Source organism: Atheta coriaria, unplaced genomic scaffold, assembly GCF_025399875.1.
Source record: "Atheta coriaria isolate IRGN ID8LTWV9N9 unplaced genomic scaffold, Caltech_Dcor_3.1 hic_scaffold_13_pilon, whole genome shotgun sequence".
Taxonomy (NCBI): domain Eukaryota; kingdom Metazoa; phylum Arthropoda; class Insecta; order Coleoptera; family Staphylinidae; genus Dalotia; species Dalotia coriaria.
In genome coordinates this window covers 418,839-432,735 of record NW_027045455.1, presented here as the reverse complement: position 1 = coordinate 432,735, position 13,897 = coordinate 418,839, and the positions used below count along the sequence as shown (strand labels likewise).

At 36.1% G+C, this 13,897-nt stretch overlaps 5 protein-coding genes across 7 annotated transcripts; 1 reads left to right on the top strand and 4 right to left on the bottom strand.

Annotated features, from left to right (window-relative positions):
- On the bottom strand, nucleotides 1-968 carry LOC135801850 (trypsin alpha-3-like). Its single transcript, XM_065315374.1, has 2 exons — nucleotides 827-968; nucleotides 1-771 (listed from the first exon to the last, which is right to left on the bottom strand). The coding sequence occupies exons 1-2, from the start codon at nucleotides 876-878 to the stop codon at nucleotides 47-49; spliced, it is 777 nt and encodes a 258-aa protein (XP_065171446.1). The 5' UTR covers nucleotides 879-968; the 3' UTR covers nucleotides 1-46.
- Nucleotides 969-1,331: 363 nt separating this feature from the next.
- Nucleotides 1,332-3,184, bottom strand: LOC135801817 (UBX domain-containing protein 4-like). Of its 2 annotated transcripts, none has more exons than XM_065315334.1 (4): nucleotides 2,947-3,184; nucleotides 2,752-2,886; nucleotides 1,615-2,654; nucleotides 1,332-1,559 (listed from the first exon to the last, which is right to left on the bottom strand). In XM_065315334.1, exons 1-3 carry the CDS (start codon nucleotides 3,026-3,028, stop codon nucleotides 1,615-1,617), a joined length of 1,257 nt encoding a protein of 418 aa, XP_065171406.1. In that variant the 5' UTR covers nucleotides 3,029-3,184; the 3' UTR covers nucleotides 1,332-1,559. The 2 variants fall into 2 exon arrangements, with proteins under 2 accessions (XP_065171406.1, XP_065171405.1); XM_065315333.1 differs by having other exon boundaries at nucleotides 1,619-2,654.
- A 42-nt stretch (nucleotides 3,185-3,226) lies between these two features.
- On the top strand, nucleotides 3,227-5,310 carry LOC135801818 (DNA methyltransferase 1-associated protein 1-like). The gene is given in 8 exon segments (XM_065315335.1): nucleotides 3,227-3,398; nucleotides 3,460-3,691; nucleotides 3,797-3,960; nucleotides 4,014-4,248; nucleotides 4,290-4,381; nucleotides 4,437-4,646; nucleotides 4,718-4,871; nucleotides 4,928-5,310. Coding segments are annotated over 7 exon segments (1,350 nt in total). The 5' UTR covers nucleotides 3,227-3,398; nucleotides 3,460-3,483; the 3' UTR covers nucleotides 5,215-5,310.
- A 1,885-nt stretch (nucleotides 5,311-7,195) lies between these two features.
- Nucleotides 7,196-11,426, bottom strand: LOC135801891 (F-box/LRR-repeat protein 20). Its single transcript, XM_065315410.1, has 5 exons — nucleotides 11,223-11,426; nucleotides 9,317-9,514; nucleotides 8,497-9,252; nucleotides 8,228-8,440; nucleotides 7,196-8,161 (listed from the first exon to the last, which is right to left on the bottom strand). Exons 1-5 carry the CDS (start codon nucleotides 11,250-11,252, stop codon nucleotides 8,054-8,056), a joined length of 1,305 nt encoding a protein of 434 aa, XP_065171482.1. The 5' UTR covers nucleotides 11,253-11,426; the 3' UTR covers nucleotides 7,196-8,053.
- Nucleotides 11,427-12,233: 807 nt separating this feature from the next.
- Nucleotides 12,234-13,889, bottom strand: LOC135801893 (uncharacterized). Of its 2 annotated transcripts, none has more exons than XM_065315414.1 (5): nucleotides 13,694-13,889; nucleotides 13,446-13,637; nucleotides 13,076-13,387; nucleotides 12,902-13,020; nucleotides 12,234-12,850 (listed from the first exon to the last, which is right to left on the bottom strand). In XM_065315414.1, the coding sequence occupies exons 1-5, from the start codon at nucleotides 13,733-13,735 to the stop codon at nucleotides 12,601-12,603; spliced, it is 915 nt and encodes a 304-aa protein (XP_065171486.1). In that variant the 5' UTR covers nucleotides 13,736-13,889; the 3' UTR covers nucleotides 12,234-12,600. The 2 variants fall into 2 exon arrangements, with proteins under 2 accessions (XP_065171486.1, XP_065171485.1); XM_065315413.1 differs by having other exon boundaries at nucleotides 13,699-13,835.
- Nucleotides 13,890-13,897: the final 8 nt, after the last annotated feature.

Genomic DNA, 13,897 nt, shown 5'->3' with positions numbered 1-13,897 from the left:
TATGCTTGCAATAGTTTATAATATCCTTTTCCCTTTTTATCAAACTTTAAACATTGGCGATTTGTCTAATATATTGTCTGATTTCAGAATTGGCAACATTAGTGTATACTCCGGGATAACCAGCAAGGGCGCATCCACGTCCCCAGGAGACGATGCCCACCAAAGTGTTGCCCATAGCCAAAGGACCACCGGAATCACCCTGGCAAGAGTCACTGTTAGTTCTAGCAGCGCAGATCATCCTAGGAGTGATGGCACTAGCTCCGTAACTGCGTTGGCAAGAACTCCTAGATACCATGGAGACATCTACGGCTTTCAAAGAAGTAGTGGTGGAACCACCGGAATTCTGGGCGCCCCAACCACTGACCCTTACAACGGTTCCTGCACCGGGTTCGCTGGTAGCCAAGTTAATCCTTCTGCCGGCGGTGATAACATTGTTCACTTGGATCAACGCAACATCGTAGTCAGTTGTGCGGGAGTTGTATTTGTTGGTGTAGAAAATGGCAACAGCCTGCAGTTCTTGGCCACCGCTGTAGGCGTTGGATGAACCTACGCGAACTCGCACTTGAGAGGCAGATACTCCGGGTACGCAATGGGCGGCGGTGAGGATCCAACGGTCGGCGATGATACTGCCACCGCAACCAACACGGGAATTAATCAGAAGGACAGCCTGGTATGGGACTTGCGAGATATCAACGAAGGATCCTCCTACGATCCTGCCGGGTTCATCAGAAAAGTCATCATCTTCTTCACTGATATCACGGCGAGCGCGAGCTAAAGTAAAGGTAAGTTAATTTTTCTACCTAATAATTTATTTTTAAATATTTACCTTTAACCGCAACGACCGCACACAACAAAATAGCAACTTTGAAGAACTTCATGTTGATGTCAACTTAGTTATCCTGCGCTAGTTCCAACTATTTATATAGTATTACACAGTCTACAGTTTGAGAATTAACATTTAAAAATTTACATTGTAAAACAACAATTCAAGAATTCATATCAAATAACAAGCTGATTACAAAATGTAAATAAGATATAAAAATTAATAATGGATTAGTTTCGCAGGAAAATGTTAACATATTTTTTAGTTAAATGTAAATTTTGGGCATTGCAAGGATGTTTTCCATATGTTTACGATTCTCTGACGTAAATTTGGTAATTTATTGCTATTTTATATTGAAAACACGCCACATATTGGCACTCAGTTAATCAAAAACATTGAAAATTCATTTGTTTTGCAACCTTAGATGAATGGAATTAAACCAATGAATTTAGCAATAGCAGAGTGGTAGTGATAATTCTAGGTCAAAATTTAAAAGAAAATCAGTAAATCGTGATTATTGATTTATTAAAATTTCACACAATTCCCTCTATAAGTCTCGAATATATTCATAATTTATAAATTCAAAGCCATAATTCAATCAATATAATTAATCTACATTTGCTGCGTCGAGTTGCCATTCCACGTGTTGTTATCTTCGTCGCTATCATGCTCATGTAGTCGGTGGATATTCCCCTGCTTCTTTACAGTTGTCTCTCCAGAATATCGTTTCTTCGAACTAAAAAACAAAACAAATTATTTCATCCAGGGAATTATTTAAATTCTCCTTTTACCTACCTTCCTGCAGCAGGTGGATCCGTATCTGTGTTCGGTCGCTTGTTCTCATTCGTCGTCGGTGGTCTTGGAGCCGCGCCCCAAACGAAACTCTTCAAGTATTCCAAAAAGTTTAAAATCGGCGCAAGAACATACCAGAACATGCCAGAGAGTCCACCTGATGAATTACTATTCGCGACAGTAGTGCGTCTTACGCTTGGCAGTACAAGCACTGCCGCATTAGGCACCAATTGCAAGTCCATCAAGTTCTGACTCGCGTCGTTGACGGTAAACTCACGCTTGGGGAATGTGGTCGACAAGATAAAATCGCGCTGGTTTTCGTGTAATTGCAAATAATCGATCACTTCCTGCAGACAAGCGGAGCTTTTGAAATCGTGTGTGATTTGTGACCCGTCCGGAAGGCGGAACTGCAGCCGTGCTGTATCACTGTTTACTGCGCGAACAGGCATTCTGGGTGCTTCCTTGGGAGTCGCTTGTGGTTGGGTGTTATTCATACGGGCTGCTTTTTCTCGCTTGTCTTCTTCGATTTGACGGCGGACGCGTTCGCGAGCTTCTTGATCTTCGCGGCGTTCCTTCTGACGTTCATCCATTAGGTTCTTGATGTCTTGATCCTGCTGCCAGCGCTTCATTTTCTGGACATCTTTGCCTAACTGGCGACGCTCAATTTCTTTGTTGCGCTCCTTTTCTTTTTCTTCTTCTTGCTTTTCTTGACGTTTCTTAGCGATCAATTCTTGAGCGAGGCGAAGTTTCTCTTCTATTGAGATCTGGTTGTCTGATGTTGAAGGTGCTACTTGTAGGGGTTCATTTGGTGGTTGTTCTTGTGCAGGTGTTGGTGCTGGTGCTGGAGTGAATGATGAAGTTTCTTTCTTCTCTTCATCTTCAAGCTCCATTGGGACCATTGGTTGCCCACCATTCTTAACCAGAATCTGATTTATTTTCTTAGCCATATCTGTTGGTGTTAGTGATGCATCTGTGATTATCTCTAGAGGTGCACCTGTCTTGCCAATGAAGTAAATTGATGGTGCTGTTGTTTGTTTATCTGACAAATAAAAAATATACAAAGATTTACATTATTACTGCAAATTTTATGCTATAAAATTTAATTAGAGTACTGTCAGGGTGATAATGTGACTTACAAATCTCAGAAAATTGCTGATGTGTGACACTATCCTTTTCAACAAGTATTGCAACAAAATTAGAGCTGTTTAACATTTTTGCAACTTGTGGTGCGTTAATCGTCGAAGTCACTTGCTTGCTTTGATCATCTTTGCCTGAAAATCAATTACAAAATGTGATTTATTTCCGTATTTAAATGATTGCTGCAAAATCACCTTCTATGTATACAACAAAGATTGATCCATTCTTGCGGGATTCTGTCACAGCCTCGGCGATACCTCCTTGATACCACTCCATTTTAACGAGTTGAAGTAAATTACAAGACAATTGGTGGCAATAATGAATGAAATTTATTAAAATTGCTATTGATACACGTAATTATTTGCCCACAAAGAATGACAAGTCGAAATAGCCGAGTAACCTATGCAAGTAATTTGACTTGGCCACCGTCAAGGTGAGATTTAGGGCGCAGTGTGATTTAAATTTAGGGGATTGTACATTTCTGACATAGTCAGTATGTACGGTTGGCAACCATTCATGTTTTGATGTTGCCTATTCGCGCAAGTTTAGTTTGGTTTCGCTTTTATTTACATCCAGTGAGTGAGGTTATTTGTTGGCTTTAAGAATCACTCTCCAGATTTCGGAAGTGGAATAAATAATTTTAATTGTATGTTTATACGAAAATTAACATATTTTTGTGTTATAATAAATGATTATACCTATTACAGATTTATAGGTATAAAGAAATAGCCATGGCTGATGTGCGCGATATTATGGACCTGGAGCAGCCTTCTGCTCAAGAAGTGACGCGAGAATCAATTATAGGATCTGACAAATTGAAAAAACGTCCTCAAAATGTGCAAAAAATACCACGACGGCCTGAAGGAATGCATCGAGAAGTGTTTGCTCTGCTGTACAATGATAACAAGGATGTTCCACCACTATTTCCATCAGACACAAGTAATTTCTTCTAATTTTTATATATTCACTTAATATAATTAAAGTTTCCTATGTATACTATCTTGAATATTGTATATATGATTCTAAATTTGTTAAATACTTTAGCTAATGGTTATAAACAGACCAAAATCAAATTGGGCATGAGAAAACCACGTAAATGGAAGTGGATGCCATTTACTAACCCTGGAAGAACTGATAATGCAGAGTTTTATCATTGGAGGAGGCCTGCTGATGAAGTTACAGGATATCCTTTTGCCAAATTTAATAAAGTATGAGTTCAGTAATATATATTTGGAGGTATATGAATATATTGTAATTGTAGAAAGTTGAAATATCAGAGTATACTGATGTGGAATACAATGAACACCTATCTAGTGAAAATTGGAGCAGAGATGAAACTGATCACCTCATTGATTTAGCAAAACGATTCGATTTGCGTTTTGTGATTATGGCAGACAGGTATGACACTGAAAAGTTTGGTAAAAGGTCTGTTGAAGATATCAAGGATCGATATTATAAGATTGCTGGGGTTTTATCTAAGGTGAGACTTGTTAATAGTCATTATGCTTCAAAATGATTAATCTTTGATGTGTTTTAGTTGCATGGTAAAAAGTTTACACATATGATGCAGACCATGAAAAACGAAGGAAGGAACAACTTAAGAAATTATATGAGAGGACAACTGAACAGGTATGATATTTGTATTCATATCTGGATTATGTATAACTTTTTTTTGCGTTGTCAGATGGAGGAGGAGCAAATGCTAGTTGGCGAACTCAAGAAAATCGAAGCTCGTAAGAAGGAACGCGAACGTAAGACCCAAGATTTGCAGAAGTTGATTAGTCAAGCAGATAGTCAGAGTGAAACACCGCGGAAAACCGACAAGAAGCTTCCGAAGAAGAAAATCTCGAATCCATCGCGTCCGTCCAAGGTGGACACTACAGTAATTACAAAGGTAAGAACACGTTCCACGTTTTATGAGTTTGCATTGATATTTTGTTTAATGCAGGACACTTTTTGTTGTAGCAAATTTTACAAGCAGCGGAAGGCACCGGCATTAAGTTTCCGGATTACAAAAACAGTGGTGTTTCTCTACGTTCGCAACGCATGAAACTACCCGCGAATGTCGGTCAGAAGAAAGCTAAGGGACTAGAACAAATGTTGCAGGATATGGGAATGGGCAAGTTATTTATAATTCAAATCATGAATTGTTCTGATTGTTTTGTTTCTTTATAGAATTAAACCCAACTCCTACAGAAGAAATTTGTCAGAGTTTCAACGAATTACGCAGTGATATGGTGCTCGTAATGGAGTTAAAGGCAGCTCTGACCACATGTGAGTTTGAACTGCAGTCTTTGAGACATCAGTATGAGGCACTTGCACCAGGAAAAACCTTAACTATTCCTGCTCAATTGATGCCGAGTGGTCCAGCAGCTGTCGATCGCGATGTAGATGGTGTTAAGACTACAACCGCAGAGATTATTGATGTGGTTGGTTCTCCGGGTACACCGAATCCTCCATAGATTAATGTGTTTCTTGTAATTTGAGTTATTTTGTATTCATCTGGTAAATGTTTGCTTAAAATCAACTTTAAAATAAATGATCTATTTCATAAGCAATCTTTGTGTTTCAATGGTCGGAAAGTTGGAAAACACCCTATATCTTCTGCACCAAAGATGTAATTCACGATTTCTGACTAAAACTAACTAAAAATGCCTCAAAATGCCTATTCTGTGAATTCGTGGCGTTTTTCTTATTCGTCGAACTTCTTTGTTAAAATTATTTTGTCTCGAAAGACAGGGTCGTATTTTTTGTTAAAATTATTTTGTCTCGAAAGACAGGGTCAAACTTTTTACCTAAAATTTTTTCGGTCGAATTACTGTGAAAAAGATTTCATCATAAAAAGGCAAAACCTTTCTCTTTTTTATGTTCGAAATTAAAAGTTGGAATTTTTAAATTCTGTTTTCGGATTCTAAACAAACATTTAATTATTATCCATAAATCCTAGTAACTTTTTATTCTAGCATTCCTGGTTTGGACCCTAGGATGTCTTCATCCAGGATACCTCTACTTACATTGTATTTAACGGCTATCTTAGAAATTATCAGTTATATTACAAAAAGTTATTAAAATATTTTATTAATAAAGTTATTTCCTATGATAATCAGTAATAGAAAGTCTCAGTTTCTTAATTTGTTAGAAAATTAAATAAATTAAGAAAAATCTGGCGGAGGCGCCTGACATTTTAATTTGTGTTAGTAAAAATTATTAAAAAGTAATAACACCATTATGTAGAGCAGCTTATAATTACCTTATTTAAATAACTTTCTGCTTAATAGGTCTAAGGGTTTGCTCAATAGACGTATTTCATTGCAGCATGTACCAGCTACAACACTTAATAACCCATTATCTCGAAAACTAATTAAGATAATCAAAAACCGAAAACGGGGTGACCTTCAGCTTTAAATTCTAAAGACAATGAGATTTAAAAAAAAATGAATTTTTTGTAGTGAAAACTGATTTTCCGACGTGATTTTCTCGGAAACCATAAGAGTTTCAGCAAATTTTCTTGCATTTTCTTCATGCGATAACACGGATCTACAAAATGGCAGATTTAGTTTTTTGATTCTATGAAGTTGATCAAAGACCACTCAAAATCATCAAGAGGTTACACTTACCGATTTTTTGGTCTAAAAATTCAAAATGAAGCTAGAAGAAAATGGAAAACGTTAATCTACAGAGAATTGCAATGCGATGGAATATATCCAGTCAGTTTTCCGATAACATAAATATTTCGGAAAAGTTGGGAGAAAATTGGTACAGGCCAAATTAAACCACTTCTCAGATTTTCTTGAAACTTCTCAATCAGGTGCAGAATGATGCAAGGAATCCATTTTGGCAAGTCTTGTTCCAATATCTTAATTAGTTTTTAAGTTATTGACCATTTTCATTTATTACATAACTATTGATAATTGAAAATATTAAAGTGCTATCTAATGTAAAATTGTACCTTTTATTTAAATGTGAAAACAGTTTTCCTTTAACTCCATTAGTTTTCACATTAAGTGCGAAAAACTGGATTATTCGTTTCCTCTAACATTTCTTAAGCAAAAAATAAAATTTGTAAATTTGACATTTTTAATACAGAATAATTAAGAAGATATGATTAGGAACTCTTTATCTTAATAAAATTTTGTTCAAAGATGTACCGTTTTTATAATAATCACCATAATTGAATTCGCTTATGCGAGAAATCATGTTTCCTTCAAATTATAAATAGGGCCTAAACGGTCAATATTTGGAAAAATTGTTACTTAAATATTCGATGTAGAATTACATAATCTATCAGAATCCAAAATTAGAATTTATAAATTGCAACTTTTTAATTTTTGATATAATAAGAGGAATCTTTTGCCTTTTTATGTCATTTCACGACAATTATATGTTAGACACACTGAAATGAGTTTGTTTGAATATATGGGTTTTAAATAAAGAAAAACTATATTTTCATGCAAATTACACATTTGAATACTTTATTCGTTTCAAAAATGATCAATTTTTATATACATTTCGAGTTTAGTCATATTAAAACTTATAATGTTTTAAACATTGTATTTTTTAAATAAAATGCACAGTTATCCATCATCTACCACATATAAAGACTTTTTATTAATTGTTTTAAACAAATCTTAAAATAAATACTTTTTTGCCATTCTGTGCGAGAAGAAATATGAAAAATATGGACATATATTTTTAAATCAAAAATCTTGATTATTGTATAAATATAGAATGTCAAGTTTATAAATTTTGCATAAATCATGAGTGAATTTAATGCTGAAAAACAACTACAAACGGTGGTTTGATTGCATTGCTTTTATTAAATTGTATAAGAAAAAAAATCATAAATAAACGTTTGCAATTTAAACAAAAATAAAGAAAATCTCCTAGCCGAACCGTTATAAATTTAGACACTTTTGAAGTATCATACATGTAACATACGTCGTAGGATTGCAACATTCGCTTGTATTTCGGAGCGGCATTCAGTCTGGTAATTTAATAGTGCATACCAGTTCGTTTTGGCTCTCATTCTCACTTGGGATAAGTAACTTTTAATTGTAATTTTTGTGTAAATTACGGTGACAATCTTACAATATGTAACAGTATGATGCGTGCTGAACACATTTGTAGTCGTTTTTATATTAAATGTTTACTTGAGTAATATTGAATTTACACGTTTTTGCCATTCTTGTCCAACTTTTTTATACTTTCATTTGTGTTGCGATGCAAGTAGTTATCCTTTCTTTGATAAATCTCACTAAAACAGTGAGTACACAGCCGTGACGGGTTTTAAGAGCCATCCTTTCATATGATCACGCAACACCGGCAGTACTTCTGACGCGTACCGCCTGCAGTCTGGGGAGGTGTCACTGGTGCAAAATACGCATGCACTTTTATGTTCGGCAAATGATTCTAGAAGAAAATATACCAAAAAATATAAACAAAACAATGAACTACAATATAAATTAAATTATTTACCCGTAGTCGTTTAATTCCGACCCGAGAAATTTGCTGGCAGTCATACAGTTCTACACGTTGCAAATTATGGCAGGAGGTAAGATGCTCTAACGATGCGTCGGTTATAAGGGGGCAGTTGTCAAGCTCCAACACTGTTAGATTCTCAGCGGCACATGGTGATGTTGACAAATGTCGTATACCTTCATCCGTAATCAATTCACAATGTGAAAGTGTCTAAAAAGCAATAAAACTAATTATTTTGAAGACTTTCAACAGGCACAACAACTCACCAAGTATTCAATTCGTGGACATCCCATGGCCAAATTAATGAGGGTGTGATCAGTAATTAAAACACACTCGTCTAAATCCATCTTTTCGAGATACCTGCAGTTTTTAGCTAGCACATGAAAACCAACATCAGTGAACTGCGAGCAATTTGCAACCTCCAGAGTCGATAGATACGGACAGAATTGCGCAAGTGCATTTAACGATACGTCCGTTAATTGCGCGCACTCCGATAGACATAAGTAGTGTAACTTGCTGCATTTTTCAGCGAGCAACACAACAGCGTCATCACGCACGTTACCACAAGCCTTAATGTTTACCATTTCTAATTGCTGGCAGCGCATTGCAAGAGAAACTATTGCGCGCGATGTTACCTGTCGACAACCCTTACTGGTAAAACTCTGTAGTCGCGGACAGCCGTGAGATATCGCGTCCACGCCATTGTCAGTAATGTTACCGCACCAGCTAACGTTAATGTGTGTTATATTAGGACATCCATCACTAATACTCTTAAGCGATTGGTCTGTAATCGTCGCACAACTGTCCAGGTTGAGCTTCTGAAGTTTCAAACAGTGTTTGGCGAGATACTGACATGTCAAGTCTGTAAGTTTTTTGCAGTCGTTTAAATTGAGATCCTCGATGTTGGGGCATTGATGCGCCAAAGTCTTAATAGAGCTGTCTCCAATCGAACGACATCCGCGCAAAGACAGTTGCCGCAGGAATCCACCACAACGGCGAGATATGTTTTCTATTATCGGTCCCTAAAGAAAAATCAACCAATTAATAGAATATATGTTCAGTTGTAATGAATTTAAGATTGTTTACCTCGACATCCTTTTGAAAGTCAAATAAATCTATTCGTTGCCAATTCGAACCGTCTAGTGCGAGAATATTCCATGCTTTCGATACCTGTGCGCATCGGCAAAGCGAAACGACGTCTAAATTGCTAAAGATGCGCAGCAGGAGTTCTTTGGGCAATTTCCTGTTTATTTGTGCCTCGTCATCCGCAAATGCCTTCGTTAACTGAAAAAAATCACAGAATGAAAAACAAAATGTTTTATTTAGTTATGTACACGCTATTAGAAATTGTAAAACACAGTAAAAAGTCATGATATATCGAAAGCCCACTTACTCCAAATTCATTTCTTCGTCCACGCGGAAAATATTTATATAGTACAGTATTTGTATTTTTAATTATTAAAGGGGTTTAGGAGTGTAGTGATAGATCAACAATGATAATACAAAAATACGATAAATGCAGTTTATTGTGTAAAAAAAGATTTATTTAATCTGTTTTATTTGTATAACCCACAAAAACCAAAAATTTTGCCCCGCGTGAAAGCTATAAATTAATAAATGCACAATTTAAAACTAGGGAGGCTGATGAATTATTATTTTTTCTATTTCAATCAAATAAGTTTACATTTGATGTTTTATTTTCCTATTTTTCTTCTTTATAAATCTAAGATGGCAAAAAGTGAAATAAACAAAGCAATAAGTAAACAATAATAAAATTCAAAGCCAATAACACAACTAACAACACTGACAAATTAGAAAAACAATTTATTTGCAAAAATATAGATAATATATTACATACATATTGACATCAAGTACCAAATGTTTTCCTATTAGTGATATTGGTTTAGCTTCCGCGCGCATACAGATCATTTAAGCATTGATTTCTGGAGCAATACAAAATGTGCTATCATATCGCTGCGCTGCACATACAAAATCAGTTACACTACGTCATTTCGGTCGCTATGCGCGAGAATATTAAACCACGAAGCTGTTTATTACACACTACATTCACCAAAACGCGTTAACGATGGTAACTAATTTAAGTAAATAGTGCATGCGCTTCGCCACGACGAAAATAAAATAGTTTCTAACATTTTGCCAATTAAAATGTTAATATTGACTATTCGCGCATAACTCTATATTTAAATTTGTTCATATTTCAATTACAACAAAGATTACCGGATAAAAAGACTTGAATTACAGTTGAGGGATTAGAATAAGGAGAATATGTGTAATGCGTTGTTGACTTAACGTGAGATGTTGATAACAGGTTATTATTAAGCAGTAAAGAACAAACTGAAACAAAAGATGAGTAATGCTTTTATGATCATCAAGTGTTAGTTTAGCTAAAGTCAATATTTGAAGTAAATTTTGAAAAATGAATGAAAATAACATCCCAGCTTGTTAATTATACTTGAACCATAAGAATTTAATAAAATTAGAACTGAAAGCGCAATTGATTAGCCAATGCAGTTATCGATGTTTCCCAGAAAGAAACCAGCAATTTCCAATAAGTCGTTACAGCTGTTTACAAGATCTCCCAGCGACAAGATCAACATCAGATATGATTGGTGCGAATAGAACCATGGAAAAAGGAGTGTGTGTATAGAGATGGTGATCAGCTGATTGCAAACAAGCGTGTTAGTAAGCATTTCATCGGCGTCGTATATTTGCCATTTAATTTATAAATAATCGAAGGATTAATCGTAAATAAAGCCTGCGAATGACAATCCAAAATTGTGTTTTCAATGCAACCAATGCCAATGCAGCTCGGATCGGAAAACAGCACGTTGATGAATGTATTATGACAGATGCACCTACATGTACGCTATTCAATCTCGCATACAATCGTACTGCGTTGTTTTGACGTCGATGCATTTGTGCCCAAGCGATTTCCTTCGTCTAGGCTGCATGCGAATACATAAGTACTCACCTCGAATTTATTCCTAGTTGCATAACTCATATTTCGCCCCTTCGGTCAACGCTAGGCCACGAGCAAACGGTCGTTCACAGTGGATTTGGGTAATAAACACGAGTGTTGATTCGATTTTGAACTGTAAACAAATGACGACCGAAGCGCACTATGTGTCGTTGCTGGAAGGCGATAATCTTATATAAACGCAATGTCAACGTATCTCGTCGTCATGAACGCTTCACAAATGCATTATTTTATTTTGTCTTCGTAGCTACCGATGAACGCGGAGACGATGTCTGCGTTTGTTCAGTGTGTGTCGCGCTACATCACAGTGCAACGGCGTCGAACGCGCACCGACAATGACTAGTCGTATTATTCGTATTCTGTACACTGCGCTCGGCTGTTAACATGCTCGCAGCTGCTGGCTGAGTCCTGCGAGAGAAGAGTGCAAGTAGTGGTATACGGAAGTGGAAAGGAAACGGAGTATAAACGTGTGCGCGATGTGCGCGTTGTTCGAATTTACTCGAACGCGCACATTCCTTAGGTTATTTCAGTTTACTTCGTATCAAATATAATCTGTTTCCTTTTGTTGAACCCTTTGCAAAACAACGTATATCACACAACAGTAAGTTAACGTGTTATAAGAAATAATATTTTTAGTCGATCAACATGTTTAGGTGTTACAATTCAATTTGCGCGCTTGTGTTCAATTGTTTATGAGCACGATAACACACGAACGAATTCAAGCACGAACCCGAGCAAACCGAATTGAAAAACAAGCTAAAAGTAAATCCTTTGCTTGTTTATTTTTCTCCTTTCTTGGAAACATTCGAGGAATGCACGATACACCAGAATCCTTTAGAAATAACAAATATATCTAAAGAGGGGCCAATTTATTTATTTTGCTGACATTTTAAGGAAGCAAGAGAAGGTTTTAATGTAATTTAAAATTTATTTATTAAAGATGCTGATTTTCAGGATTCACATTTACAATATAAATCTTTTAATTTTATTAAATTTCAGATTAAATGCATTTTTAATTAAATTTATTTGTTTTGCTTATATAGGGATTTATTTTCTCCTTTTAATGGTCTCGCTGGTCTGGTCCATCGACCTCGCGATCATCATTTCAACCGCACTAGACCCAACAAACGCACCAGACGCATCAGACTTCTCACACCCCCGAACGATGAACTTGAACGAAAGGAGACTAGCGAACTATGACACAGGGTCAGCTTTTCGAGGACACTGACATCCAGTGTCTGGGAGACATCGTAAAGCCTTTCTGTTTTTATTTTCTTACCAAGGCTAAAGCATCGTTTAAAATTATTCTACTATATGTAATAATTTTAAATTTTACTACGCATTAATTTAATTTGAGTTTTGTTTTCTTCTTCTAACATTTGCATCCAATTGTATGCTTATATTCGCGTTTTGGTGGAGTAGTTTCAATGACGGCGTGGATAGGATAACCAGTACCTATGTGACAAGTTTCAGTACAATACATTCCCGGTGGGCAAATATTTTGCCAAGGAGATATATGTGAAATCGAAGGAAATGTTGCAACAGTTGATAAATTACTATACGCTTCCATCTCTGACTTCGTACTTGGTTGATAATTTTCACTGTATTCACTTTTAAAAGCTCTGGAAAATATATTACTTTACATTTATTAGAATAACTCCAATAACTTTTACCTATGTGGAATTGTTTGCAATGGATTTTGAACTTTCTTCCATTTTCTGTTATATACTGCCTTCTTTGTTTTCACTATTGGTTCAATCTTAGTGTCCTTTTTAGGACCATAACCCTTCCCCTATAAACAATAGCAATAATATGATATATGCAACACTTATAAAAAAATTATTTACTCCTCGAGGAACTCCAACCGAATCATAATAAGTCACTATGTCTTTACACGCAATTCCGCGTTGTTGAATGACAGAATACGGAATATAATCAGCCCGTGATGTAGTCATATAAATATCGAGATTTTTCATCATACCAGGCTGTTCTGGTACCAGTGGTGGTTGCTCATCGCGCCCGAATGCCCGCATTGCACAAACCCGATATGGGTTGGGTGGAAACACAAGTCTTCCTTCAAATGGTAAGGGTTTCTTTGAATAAGCTCCCTTCATTTCGGATTGAAACGGCATGATGGGCCGTGGAGGATCTCTAAATAGCTAGTAAACAATTATTTGCACATTTAAAAGCACTAATATATTAATCACTACGACTAACTTTTTGTTCAAAAGTGGTCACAAACTTAACGGTGTCACAAACTGGTGGTTTGGTCATATGGTACGGGTTCTTCGAACCTGCACGTGCTGGATAATTACGAACATGATCGGACTTGTAGTGATCTTCAATGAGACGAGTAAAGTCTAGCGCACGTGCCGAAGTTGCTTGTCTTCTTGGTTTCTTATCTGAACGCTATGTTAATGGAAATACAACGTAAATTACATCGATCAAACAAACTGCTTTGCTACCTTACAACTATGTCCAAGTTTTGGGCAACGGGGGCAATCCATGCATGAGCCTTTCGGTACGATGTACTATATTCTAATTTTGGAAGAGCTTTTATTCCCTCATTTTTTATGTTGCCCGCCATATTTTTTTTAATATTTTGATATTATGAATAAATATCTGTTTTCAGAAATAAATCCGTAGAAAATGGTAAAATCGTATATAAA

Excerpts from the sequence above, each read along its gene's own strand:
- LOC135801850 (XM_065315374.1), bottom strand. The coding sequence starts at position 878 with ATGAAGTTCTTCAAAGTTGCTATTTTGTTGTGTGCGGTCGTTGCGGTT. Across the intron at positions 772-826 it reads TGCGGTCGTTGCGGTTAAAG|CTCGCGCTCGCCGTGATATC; the intron begins GTAAATATTTAA and ends CCTTTACTTTAG.
- LOC135801817 (XM_065315333.1), bottom strand. The coding sequence starts at position 3,028 with ATGGAGTGGTATCAAGGAGGTATCGCCGAGGCTGTGACAGAATCCCGC. Across the intron at positions 2,887-2,946 it reads CTTTGTTGTATACATAGAAG|GCAAAGATGATCAAAGCAAG; the intron begins GTGATTTTGCAG and ends ATTGATTTTCAG. Across the intron at positions 2,655-2,751 it reads TCAGCAATTTTCTGAGATTT|ATAAACAAACAACAGCACCA; the intron begins GTAAGTCACATT and ends TTTATTTGTCAG.
- LOC135801891 (XM_065315410.1), bottom strand. The coding sequence starts at position 11,252 with ATGAGTTATGCAACTAGGAATAAATTCGAG. Across the intron at positions 9,515-11,222 it reads CAACTAGGAATAAATTCGAG|TTAACGAAGGCATTTGCGGA; the intron begins GTGAGTACTTAT and ends GATTTTTTTCAG. Across the intron at positions 8,441-8,496 it reads GTCCACGAATTGAATACTTG|ACACTTTCACATTGTGAATT; the intron begins GTGAGTTGTTGT and ends ATTGCTTTTTAG.
- LOC135801893 (XM_065315413.1), bottom strand. The coding sequence starts at position 13,815 with ATGGCGGGCAACATAAAAAATGAGGGAATAAAAGCTCTTCCAAAATTA. Across the intron at positions 13,638-13,698 it reads CCCAAAACTTGGACATAGTT|CGTTCAGATAAGAAACCAAG; the intron begins GTAAGGTAGCAA and ends CCATTAACATAG. Across the intron at positions 13,388-13,445 it reads TGACCACTTTTGAACAAAAA|CTATTTAGAGATCCTCCACG; the intron begins GTTAGTCGTAGT and ends ATTGTTTACTAG.